Source organism: Penaeus monodon, chromosome 4, assembly GCF_015228065.2.
Source record: "Penaeus monodon isolate SGIC_2016 chromosome 4, NSTDA_Pmon_1, whole genome shotgun sequence".
Lineage (NCBI taxonomy): Eukaryota > Metazoa > Arthropoda > Malacostraca > Decapoda > Penaeidae > Penaeus > Penaeus monodon.
Genome location: NC_051389.1, coordinates 2801035 through 2813534, shown reverse-complemented (window position 1 = coordinate 2813534; position 12500 = coordinate 2801035). Strand labels below are relative to the sequence as shown.

Genomic DNA, 12500 nt, shown 5'->3' with positions numbered 1-12500 from the left:
TGCGGGATGTGGAAATTATTTTAATTTTCTTATGTAAATATAGGTAAATATTTCTTCAGACCCTATTTATCATTATTGAAGCCACATTTTAAAGATACCAGTGTCACGGTTGCCTCTTTCAGCAGGGCATAGACCGGACCTTGAAGGGGAAATTGCACGCACTGCGTAGTGTAACAACCTCAGTACTAATCTGCATTTGCCCCCCAACATCATTTCCAAAAATCAAAAAACCACTTACAGCTCCTTGTTGGTGTATTGATACCCGCCTCCTCACTCTCTGTCTCCTCCCCCCACCAGGCGTTGGTTCATGTGTCAACGGCTTATTGTAACTGCGACCGGGTGGAGGTGAAGGAGGTAGTGTATCCGCCTCCTATAGACCCTTACAAACTGATTCAACTTGTCGACTGGATGGATGATGACACTTTCAACCACCTCACGCCTAAGTATGTCTCGGCTCCCCCTACTTATCTCACTTTGGTTGTCGTCTTTCACTGTTCTCGTTTTTTTTCTTCTCCTTGGTTTGAATGCCTCCTCTGTTCTTTACCGATTTATGTTGAGGGTTTTTTGCGTTCCTTCTCTTGTTATTTTCTTTATTTTTTCCTCTTTTTTTTTTTTTTTTTTTTTTTTTTTTTTTTTTTACATTCTTTGGCCATTCATGTTATCTTTCTTCTCTGCCTCTCTTTCTCCTCTTCCTCTTCCTCTTCCTCTTCCTCTTTTTCTTATCTTTCTTGTCTTCTCTTTTTCTCTTCTTTTGATTTTTTCTTTTGCCTTTTTTCGTTTTTCATTTTTTTCTTTTATTTTCTTGTTATTTTCTTTAGTTTTCTTTTCATTACTTTTCTCTTCCTCTTCCATGTCCTTCTGCTCCACCTCCTCTCTCTCCTTTTCTCTCTCCTCCTCTCCTTCCTTCTCTCCTTCCATCTCTCCTCCCTCGTCTCCTCCCTCGTCTCCTCCCTCCTCCCTCCCTTGTCTTCCTCTTCCCCCTCTTCTGCTTTCTCCTACCTCAATCTTCTTCCTCTTTCCACTCTACTTCCTCCTCACCTTCCTTCTCCTCCTCCTATCCCTTTTCTTCCGTCTTTCCCTTCTCTCTTCCTTTTCTTACTCATTTCTCTTCTCTCTTCCTCTTCTCTTCTCTCTCTTCTTTTCCTTCTTCTTCTTCTTCTCTTCTTCTTCTTCTTCTTCTTCTTCTTCTTCTTCTTCTTTTCTTCTTCTTCTTCGTTTTTTCTTCTCCATTCTCCTTCTCTTCTCCTCATCCTTCTTCTCTCTTCTTCTTCTTCCTCCTCTTCTTCTTCCTTCTTCTTCTTTCTTCTTCTTTTCCTTCTTCCTCTTCTTCTTTATTCTCTAATTCTTCTCTTTCTCCTTCTTCTTCTTCTTCTTCTTCCCTCTTCCTCCTTCCTTCCTTCTTCTTCTTCTTCTTCTTCTTCTTCTTCTTCTTCTTCTTCTTTTCTTCTTCTTCTCTTCTTCTTCTTCTCCTCTTCTCTTCTTCTTTCTTCTCCTCTCTCTCCTTCTCTCCTCCTCTCCTCCTCCTCCTCCTCTCTCCTCTCCCTCCTCTCTCCTCCTCCTCTCCTCCTCCTCCTCCCCTCCTCCTCCTCCTCCTCCTCCTCCTCTCCTCCTCCTCCTCCTCCTCCTCCTCCTCCTCCTCCTCTCCTCCTCCTCCTCCTCCTCCTCCTCCTCCTCCTCCTCCTTTTAATTCAATAAGTTAATGTGTCCATGTCAGTGTATGGAGCTGTGTGAATTTTAAGATCTTGCTGCAAAGCTAAATTTTGTCTGTCATAAGGAACAACTTGTGATAGATTAATAATTCAGAGAAGTTGGAGATCAAGAATTGAATTTTAAAAAAATGAATTTAAGTGCTTAATCAGAAAAATCCCCACATGTCGTGTATGTTTGCTACTTAATGTGAAACAGTACTTTAACACATTAATCACCAGGTCTCTTTGCAACGAACCCTTAGTAGGGTTTATGTTGACGTGGGTGTCATGGTCTGTATATCTAATTCCATTGGGTGTTGGCAGGCTCATTGGTTCCCGGCCTAACACCTACACCTACACAAAGGCTTTGGCCGAACACGTCTTGGTTCAAGAGGCAGGGTCTTTACCGCTTGCCATCGTCCGGCCATCAATAGGTGAGTGGATTTGGCCTTTGTTAGTTGGACAAGACTTGCGGAGAGATGATTGTTTACTGGGTATTTATTTTTGTTTATATATTTGTGTTTGTATATATCAGTATAGCTATCTTTTGAGCTATTTTCATGTACTGGTATATGTCTATATATACAATTGAATTTATTTATTGGACATTATGTGAGAGAACCATTGACTGTTCTTCTCTACTTTTACTATTTGATGGTATTCTTTTAATTGTATTTGTACTTTATAATGATTCATATCTCCCTTGAAGACATCAATTCTTTACAAATAAAAATAAAACAAAATTCATACTATAAACTATAAATGCAGTCATTTAAGAATAATGATGTGATTTCACTCTTTTTTTAATATAAGAAAAAAGAGCAAAGATGTTACTTTTTCTATTAGCTGAACAAGGGCCCTGTGAATAGAAATTTAAGCTCGAAACTTAAATTTGAAAAAAGTCTGAAGGACCTAATTTGCTTTATTTGAATTGAATATTTACTGGCTTCCGTCATCCAGGTCATGGATGTTAATTTCACTTTATTTTATTACTTGTATTACTGCCTTGTTCTTGATTTTACTCAACTCAGAAAAGTATGTTTTCAGGGCAGACTATTAGGTTTCTTAATGTGTCTTTCAATATGGTGGAATAGTTTTGTTTTTGACCTTTCCTACTTCAACCATTTTGTGATCCTTCTCCCAGATACATGACCACCAAGTGTATCTTGGGAATTTTGATAAAAGGAAAATATGATACTGATGCACAGTTTTGTGTGTGTGTTTCAGTGGCAGCAGCCTGGCGAGAACCTCTCCCGGGCTGGGTTGACAACTTGAATGGTCCAACGGGTCTCATAGTGGGTGCTGGTAAGGGCATGCTAAGGACCCTGCACTGTCGAGGGGAACTGGTGGCAGACCTCATACCTGTAGACATACCTATCAACCTGCTGATTGTCACTGCTTGGCACACAGCCACGCAGAGGTGAGATGTGGTTTATACGTTTGTCACAGTGCATCTTCGTGTGCCTGTGTATCACTTTGTGCAATAGGAGTTGTGCACTTCTTCTGCATCTTCTTTTTTTCATGAATGAAATGAGTATTATTATTAACATTGTATACCTGCATGTTCACAGGGAAAATTTAGATGTTTGACATGGAACGATATCTGATACCAGATACTGTCATTTTTATCTGTTAGTATAAGAAAGTATTTGTTTTAATGTAGATTATTTTTGCACAAAAATCTTTTAACTCTTTGTTTCTTTTCTTGTTGAATTCTTCAGTTCTCTTGATCCTCAGACAAGGAAATTAGTCAAGTAATGCTATTGTTATTTATTTTAGAAGAGAATTAGGTTACCAGATTAACCATTTTTCAGGAAATTATTAACCTGATGATGCCAGATGCATACAGTGTTCACTCTAGTTTTGTTTTATTAACTTCAAAAACTTTTACACTGGAATACTTAAAAAACAATAAATAATAGTTACACTCTTACAATGCAAAGTTGTAAAAGTAATTGTAGTTGCACATTTTTATAATACAAAAGAATAATATTGGTATTTGCATATATTTACATGTTTCTGTATGTATGAATAGTAAAAGGCCTAAGTATGCCACAAGTTGCCTCTTATTCATTATACATAGAATGTATTGAGGAGGAATGTGGGAGAGAGAAAGATAGGTGTTTGGGTGGATGAAATAGGCCACACAGTACCATAATTACTTATTCACATGTTACATTTATTCACAAAATAGGAAAAGAGAGGAGAACAAGGAAGATAAATGGTTTGTGAATGATATTATTGGTGTGGTTGAAAAAAAAGAAAAAAAAGAAAAGACAACAGCAGATACAGTAGTAGACATTACATAGGTTTCTTTGATAACAAAAAATCTTTATAAAAAAAAAATAAATTGCCAGTTTTTGGCAGGCTTTACATGGTCGTGGTAAGTAGGCCAAATCACTTCAGGAGTCGTGTGTGTAAAGAAAACTAAATAAAACTGCAGTAGACAGTGCATGTATATATATACTCCTACTGTCAACAGGTTAATGCCATCAGGAGTTGTTTAACAGATTGTATTTATGTGGTTGGATGGTTTTAAAGAAGACGTTATTCAAAACGAGATTTGCCATAGATTTTGTTATATTTGAAAGTTAATGTGCATGTATATATGATATTGTTCTTACTTTTACTTTATGATCTTATCTATAAATAAAACTGGTTTCTGTTGTTTTTGCATATGGATCAAAGTGAAGCATTTTTCCATACACGAGGTAATGAAATTAAAAGCAGCACCATTCAAAGGTTTGTCAGCTTCCTTTGATTAAAAAAGAAAAAAAGAAATAGATGGAAAGAACAGCAGTGTGTCTGCATAGGTGTAAATAGAGCTTTTAGTACTAATGAAAATACTAAATGCCAGTAACGCACTGACCTATCAGTTTTATTAGGTATTATTTTTCCTGCGAAAGATTTAGAAGTGAGACCTTGAATAGAGATATAGGTTATGAGGTCCTGGGAATGAGGAGTGTGAGTTAGTAGGCTAAAATGAAACTTGACCATGATTGATAACAAAAGCTGTATATTTTCCAGTTCATAATGATCCACAAGTAACCAAAAAAAAGAGGATATGTACAAGGTAAATTTTGAAGTGGTGATGAGCTTGTTGATTGCTCGGTATGCTAAGTCTAGCTGCTCTGTAAATGGCTGTACCTGAAAGACTGTTCTTGCATTTGGTAAAATGTCAGAGTGAGGAGAAAACTTATACGATGTAGGAAGTATATATTTTGGAGGCTTTGGTAGTCTTGAAGGGGGGAGCAGTGTAGAGAAGGCATTGATACCCCTCTTTCTTCTTTATGTACTTATGTGTTCATGAGTTTAATGAATACTGCTGTCCATGGAAGCTAGTTGTGATTAAGGTCTTTCTGGTCGAGGAAAGAGAGAGAGAGAGAGAGAGAGAGAGAGAGAGAGAGAGAGAGAGAGAGAGAGAGAGAGAGAGAGAGAGAGAGAGAGAGAGAGAGAGAGAGAGAGAGAGAGAGAGAGAGAGTGTTATACCTATGAAGCCTGCTTGCTTTGACAGGGAGTCAGCTGTTCCAATGTGCTTTGTATTTGATTGAATAATATTGTTGGATATTTGTATTTCATACATTGCTATTTTTATGGGTCTGGATAACTTCATATGACATGCCTATTAATTATTGGTAGTTTTAGTCCTTTGTAGAAAGCTTATGCTGCAAAACTGATTGAAAATTATATAGCAAACACAACCTTATCCTTTATATTGTATCGTTATGCAAAAGAAAGTAGTAATGAACAATACTAATAGTAGAAAATTGTTTTACTTAGTATTAGACTATCAGTTTTTAGAAAAAAAGTGATATAATTGAAATAATTTGATGAGGCAACACATGTTAAGAGAATTTATATTTGTTATAGCAAGGGTTTTGAATTTACGTCAGAAATGAAGTGTGGAATCTGATAAATGACCTTTTTCTTCTGCAGAATGAAGGAAATAGTTGTGTATAACTGCGTTTCGGGGATAGAGCGGCCTGTGCGATGGGGCGAGATCAACGAGCACGGAATGATTGCACTACGCAGGAATGCCATGAATGATGTTGTGTGGTATCCAGACCTGCGCTTCACCCAGCACAAGACTCTCAACACCATCGCCGTCCTCCTTCAACACTGGCTTCCGGCCTATCTCATGGATGCCGCGGCCAGGCTGGCAGGGAAGCGCCCTATGTGAGTAGGATGCCCCTGGAAGGGAAAATTGCTGTAGCCTAATGCAAATGTTCAGCAGGAGGGGGAAGTTCAGGTCTCTGGTCTCTTTATTAAGGGGGAAGAAATCTTATTCTTCATTCTTTGTCATGGTGGTCGGAGAAACAGTTTTCTTTTTATCTTGTGAAGAAATAAGCTGGAGACTTGTTTATGACTTCAACATGAGGGTAAAGATACTTAGCTCCCAGCTACCTCTTAATTATGAGGTGAATAATTCTTGAGGATTTGTTCTTTGGTGATTATGAGGGAATGTAAATTTAGTCCCCCCCCCCCCTCATTATGAAGATTAAGAAGCCATTGTCTCTGTTTCGTTATTTTCAAGGGAGAGAAATCTGTGAGACATTCTTTGGTAACATTTAAGACTTGAATTAGAAGGAAAGAAAATGAAAAAAAAGGGATTTGCTTAAATTGTGTAATTATAATCGTTAAAGTTTTATGTAGTCTAAGTGCTACTTTTGATTATGAAGTACAAAGGCAAGTCATAAGTTTGGTGTGATTGATATGATTGCAGCCCAACATTTATTGTAATATCTTGAAATTCACTAACTATGTTGAAGGGGCATGGAAAGCATTGCCTGTAATATGTCTTCTTTGTATCTTCAGCATGGTTAGGATTGCTCAGAAGCTAGACCGTGCAGCCTCATGCTTAGAATACTTCACAACTCACGAATGGAGGTTCTGCAATGAGAACGTACAAGGCTTGTGGGAAAATCTATCAGAGACGGACCAGAAGACCTTTAACTTTGCTCTCTCAGCCCTCCATTGGCCCACCTATATGGAGCAGTACTGCCTAGGAACCAAACGCTATGTCATGAAGGAAGAACTGAACACGCTGCCTACCGCTCGCAAACATCTCTCAAAGTGAGTATCATGCTTATTTAGTGACGTTAGTTTCTAAAGGATTGATGTTGACAAAGGTTAATTGTATAGTATTGATATCTGCAAAGGGATACGTATAAAGTATTTATTGATATATAGAGTTAGTATGTGTTATTTTACAAGCTTTTAAAATTAAAATTACTGGTATTGCGTAAACTTTTCTCTATTTTATATTGGGAAATTGTTTTGGCTATAAATATCCTGGTGCAGACTTTTTTTTTTTTTTTTTGTTTTTGTTTTTGTATAGCAAATGTGTAAAATGCAATGGATGGACAGGTTATATGAGATACAAGATTCCTGACATCGGGTTTGCAGATGAGAACAGATTTTTATGTTCTGTGATTATTGTTAGATTAGGATTAGCATTATTGGCTGTGCACTGATTGGGGTTAATATAACTTCATTGTTTTATAGTATAATGTTAATCAAGGCATTTAGATAGATATTCTTTGTTGTTGACCAAAAAATGTGGGTTATAGTGAAATTTGCTGTTGTTCCAAATGGTTTGATAATGATAACCAGGCAAATTTGCAACATTAACACAACATGGTTAAGTAAGGCAGCTGGCAGCAGATATGAATGTATGTATGTATGTGCAGTTCATGGTAACAAAAATTATCATTAGAAATATATAATTATAATTTTGCATTGTCGTAGCTCAGTGCTTCAGAAGAGAAGACTAGCCAGCGGGAGACTTTGAATGATAACTTATCACTGCTTATCACTGCTTAATGTCCCAAGGCCAGATACTATACTGGTATTCAAAAATATTATAGGCCTGCATAACATATGACCAGAAAGCAACTCAATAACTTATTAGCATAGCATATTTCATTGCGTTGATATTCCTTTTCCTGTAAAGTGTGTGGGTACATTTAAGTAAAGAATTTATACTATATACCTGCATTCCTACCCAGGGATGACTATTGTATATTTATTTATATATTTATTTATTTATTTATTTATTTATAGATTTATTATTTTTTTTATTTATTTATATGAAACAATGTGATTCTCTGTTTTGCTTCTCTTACATCAGATATCAACTATGGGCACTAGGCAGTAATTTATGAAGGTGATAGTAGCTTTAACATTATATCTCATTACTCGAATTGGCCATAAACGTAATTCAAGATTTTGTAGTATCCAACTGTTGAATTCTTATCTACCAAACCTGTACCTAATATATATTAAAGCATTGCATTGCTAGAGTGAAAGCATGTATTATGAAAGCAAAAATGTCATTTATATTGTGATGTGAATAAGTAAAACAAAACTTAATCCATACCCAAGAAGCTTCCCAGTAAACATGATAATACCTCAGAAATAGCATAATTATCTTAGATTCTATTGCGAGTACAGTGCTAATGATATTAACCAGCATCATGTCTCCAAATGTACTGGCTTTTATAGGAAAGTAATCAGAATATATGGCTTTTTATGTGTCCATAACGTTTTCTTATGGTCGTTTCATAACTTTCATGTTAAACCATTTTCTTTCGCTACTCTAATCTTCCGCCTTAGAAAATCTCTAAGGAAAAAGAAAACGAAATGCCCATAATTATATGGACAGAAACATGAAATGTAAAAGTAAGGCTTGGGACGACCGAGAAAGTTGGGTCCTCGTTATCTCCTGCATCGTTGCGTGGAATACAAGTCCTCCCTTTTTTTATCGGGAATGTGCAATCTAATTATCTCATTATCTGGGAGGGTATCATTATTTTGTCGCGGGGCACTCGGCGGAAGAGTGGGCAGACATTTTTGTGAATGAATGGAATAGGCTTTCTGACGTATCAGATAAGGGGCCTCGTGTAATTTACCTACTAATGGCTATTAAGGGGGACCAGTGAAAGTAATTGGAACCTGTTTACAAAAGGGGTCGATATGCACCATTTCTTTTTATCCTATGGTGAGGCAGTATTGTACAGATCGAGTGTGTGTTCAAATTTCTCTCTGATGTAGTGTGATGGATGAGATTGGAAAGGATTTTTTGTGGGGATGGGATATGAAGCCGAAATATCTTTTTTAGTGCGTGTTTTCATTCATGTGGTGTGACCGAGTGTGTGTCCTGTATAGAAAACGTAAGTACCACGAAGGGTAACTTTGGTATTCTGGAGTTTGCTCCTGTTGTTATGGGAGACGAATTTAAAATATTGGTCTACATATAGTTATTTGTGGAATATTTTTGTTTTTTTCCGTCCCTTCACTCTCCTTTTCTTTTCTTTTCCTTTTTTTCTTCTTCCTCCCTCCCTCCCTCTCTCTCTCTCTCTCTCTCTCTCTCTCTCTCTCTCTCTCTCTCTCTCCTCCCTCTCCCTCTCTCTCCCTCTCCCTCTCCCTCTCCCTCTCCCTCTCCCCTCTCCTCTCCTCTCCCTCTCTCCCTCCCTCTCCCTCTCCTCCCTCCCTCCCTCCCTCTCTCTCCTCCTCTCCCTCTCCCTCTCTCCTCTCCCTCTCCCCCTCCTCCTCTCCTCTCCCTCTTCCCTCTCCCTCTCCCTCCCTCCCTCCCTCCCTCCCTTCCCTCCTCCCTCCCTCCCTCCCTCTCTCCCTCCCTCCCCTCCCTCCCTCCCTCCCTCCCTCCCTCCCTCCCTCCTCTCCGTCTAGCACTCTCCCTCCTCCCTCCCCTCTCCTCCCTCACATCCTGGTTATTCCTCCCTTATTTCATTCAGTCGTTACATCGTTTCCGTCACCTCTCCTTTATCATCTAACGCTTCGCCCTTACGCTTTCCCTTTCACTCTCATTTTATCTAGGTTATTTTCTTACTTTCTCCGTCTACGCGGCCCTTACTCTCACCTCGCCGACTCTCCTACTTTCCTTCCGTCTCCATCTCCCACTTCTTTTCTTTCCTCCCTCTCCTTTTATTTCTCCATTTCATTCTCCCTTTCTGTCTACTTACCTTTCTCGCTCGTCCTCTCCCTCTCCCATTCTCGCTCAGCCTCATCCTCTTCTCCCGTCCTTCTCTTTCTTTCTCTCTGTCTGTCTGTCTCTCTCTCTCTCTCTCTCTCTCTCTTTCTCCCTCTCCCTCTCCCTCTCCCTCTCCCTCTCCTCCCTCCTCTCCCTCCTCTCCCTCTCTCCTCTCCTCCCTCCTCTCTCCTCTCCTCCCTCCCTCCCTCCCTCCCCTCCCTCCCTCCTCTCTCTCTCTCTCTCTCCTCTCTCTCTCTCTCTCTCTCTCTTTTCCTTTCTCCTTCTCTCTATATTTCTCCCTGTCTATCTCCGTTTCTCTCATCTACCAACGCCAATACCACGACGTCACTCAATGCTACGAAGAAGAAAATGAGAAAGAAATAGAAGAAAAGGGAAGAAGTAAGTCATGGCAAGCGAAAGTGATTGACGGTATTCGAGTCATGAAGCGAGTCAGTCGCATGCTGGGCGCGTCGTCATGTTTTGGGCCGACGAGCGCTCGCAGACGTCGGCGGGAGCTTGGAGCGCCCGTACGCCCTCCCGCCCGCACGCCCGCACGCCCGTCGCCCGCAGTCAGCTGGCTTGAGGGGGCGGGGCATGCGGCGGGGTTGGGCGACGCGCGAGGGGCGGTTTAGGGTGTGTGTGTGTGTGTGTGTGTGTGTGTGTGTGTGTGTGTGTGTGTGTGTGTGTGTGTGTGTGTGTGTGTGTGTGTGTGTGTGTGTGTGTGTGTGTGTGTGTTTATACATATAAACACGTCGGATGCCGATATAAAAACTTTTATTAGATGAATATTTGTGTTAACTGTCTCTATCTGTCTGTCTGTCTGTCTGTCTGTCTGTCTGTCTGTCTCTCTCTTCTTCTGTCTTCTGTCTCTCTCTTCTTCTCTCTCTCCTGTCTCTGTCCTCTGTCCCTGTCCTTTCCTCTGTCCCTGTCCCCGTCCCTGTCTCTGTCTCTGTCCTCTGTCTCTGTCCTCTGTCCTCTGTCTCTGTCCCCTGTCCCTGTCCCTGTCTCTGGCTCTGTCTCTGTCTCATGTACTGTCTGTCCCTGTTTCTGTCCTCTGTCTCTGTCTCTGTCCTGTCTCTGTACTCTGTCACTGTCTCTGTCCCTGTCCTGTCCCTGTCTCTGTCCTTTGCTGTCCCCTGTCTCTGTCTCTGTCTCTGTCTCTGTCTCTGTCGCTCAAACTGTCTCTGTCTCTGTCTCTGTCCTGTAGCTGTCTCTGTCTCTGTCACCTGTCCCTGTCTCTGTCTCTGTCCTCTGTCCTGTCCCTGTCCCCGGTCCCCTGTCTCTTCTCGGTCTCTGTCCTCTGTCCCTGTCCCATGTCCCTGTCCTCTGTTTCTGTCATCGTCCCTGTCCCTGTCTGTCCCGTCTCGGTTCTGTCTCTGTCCCTGTCTCTGTACCCTGTCCCCTGTCCCTGTCCTGTCTCTGTCCTGTCCCTGTCCCTTGTCTCTGCTCTGTGTCTGTCTCTGTCCCTGTCCGTCCCTGTCCCCTGTCCCTGTCCCTGTCTCTGTCCTGTCCTGTCCGTCCTGTCTCTGTCCCTGTCCCTGTCTCTGTCTCTGTGTCTGTCCTCTGCTCTGTCCCTGTCCGTACATCCCTGTCCCTGTCCCTTCCCTGTCCCTGTCCCTGTCTCTGTCTCTGTCTCTGTGTCCTGTCCTGTCTCTGTCTCTGTCTCTGTCTTGTCCCTGTCTCTGTCTCTGTCCTGTCCCTGTCTCTATCTCTGTCCCTGTCCTCTGTCCCTGTCTCTGTCTCTGTCTCTGTCTCTGTACCTGTTCCCTGTCTCTGTCCTCAGTCCTTTGTCTCTGTCCCTGTCCCTGTCCCTGTCCCTGTCTCTGTCTCTGTCTCTGTTTCTGTCTCTGTCCCCGTCGCCTGTCTCTTGTCTCTGTCTCTGTCCCCTGGCTCTGTCTCCGTTCTCTGTCCCTGTCTCTGTCTGTCTCCGTGTCTCTGTCTCTGTCTCTTCTCTGTCTCTGTCCCTGTCTCTGTCTCTGTCTCTGTTTCTGTCTCTGTCCCTGTCCCTGTCCTGTCTCTGTCTCTGTCTCTGTCCCTGTCTCTGTCTCTGTCTCTGTCTCTGTCCCTGTCTCGTCCCTGTCTCTGTCCCTGTCTCAGTCCCTTCCCCTGTCCCTGTCTCTGTCCCTGTCTCTGTTTCTGTCTCAGGCTCTGTTTCTGTCCCTGTCTTTGTCTCTGTCTCTATCTCTGTCCCTGTCCCTTGGGTTTCCCCCCCCCCCCCCCCCCCACCCTGGTTTCCCCTCTTTCCTGTCTCTGTCTACTGTCCTGTCTCTGTCCCTGTCTCTGTTTCTGTTCTGTCCTGTCTCTGTCCTCTGTGTTGTCTCTTCTCTGTCTCTGTCCCTGTCCTCTGTCCCCTTTCCCTGTCCCTGTCCCTGTCTCTGTCTCTGTCTCTGTCTCTGTCTTCTGTCTTCTGTCCCTGTTTCTTTCTGTCTCTGTCTCTGTCCCTGTCCCTGTCCCCTGTCTCTGTCTCTTGTCCCCTGTCTCTGTCCTGTCTCTGTTCTCTGTCTCCTGTCCATGTCTCTGTCTCTGTCTCTGTCCCTGTCTCTGTCCCTGTCTCTGTCCCTGTCCCTGTCCTCTGTCTCTTCTCTGTCTCTGTCCCCTGTTCTCTGTCTCTGTCTCTGTCCTGTCTTGGTCTCTGTCTCTTTCCCCCATTTTTCTGTCTATCTATCTGTCTGTCTATCTTTCGTTCCCTTTCTTTCGCGCCTTCTCTGTTTCTCATCACTGATTAGCAAAATGTCCGAATAATATGAAACTTCGAATAATTCTCCTTACCATACCTATTCAAGGCATCGCCGCTTTGAAAAAGAGTATCTATATATCTCTTA

General features: G+C 41.8%; 1 protein-coding gene across 6 annotated transcripts in view; it reads left to right on the top strand.

Moving 5' to 3' along the window:
• The window catches only part of LOC119568208 (putative fatty acyl-CoA reductase CG5065), a 55541-nt gene that overhangs the window by 31935 nt on the left and 11106 nt on the right, over positions 1-12500 (top strand). For 5 of the 6 annotated variants that reach the window (XM_037916663.1, XM_037916640.1, XM_037916656.1 and 2 more), the window contains exons 4-8: positions 298-443; positions 2013-2122; positions 2916-3108; positions 5625-5864; positions 6504-6761. In XM_037916663.1, coding sequence (XP_037772591.1) covers positions 298-443; positions 2013-2122; positions 2916-3108; positions 5625-5864; positions 6504-6761 — 947 coding nt within the window. Of the gene's footprint in view, positions 1-297; positions 444-2012; positions 2123-2915; positions 3109-5624; positions 5865-6503; positions 6766-12500 lie in introns of those variants that run through there. The other variant, XM_037916684.1, reaches the window with a different exon arrangement.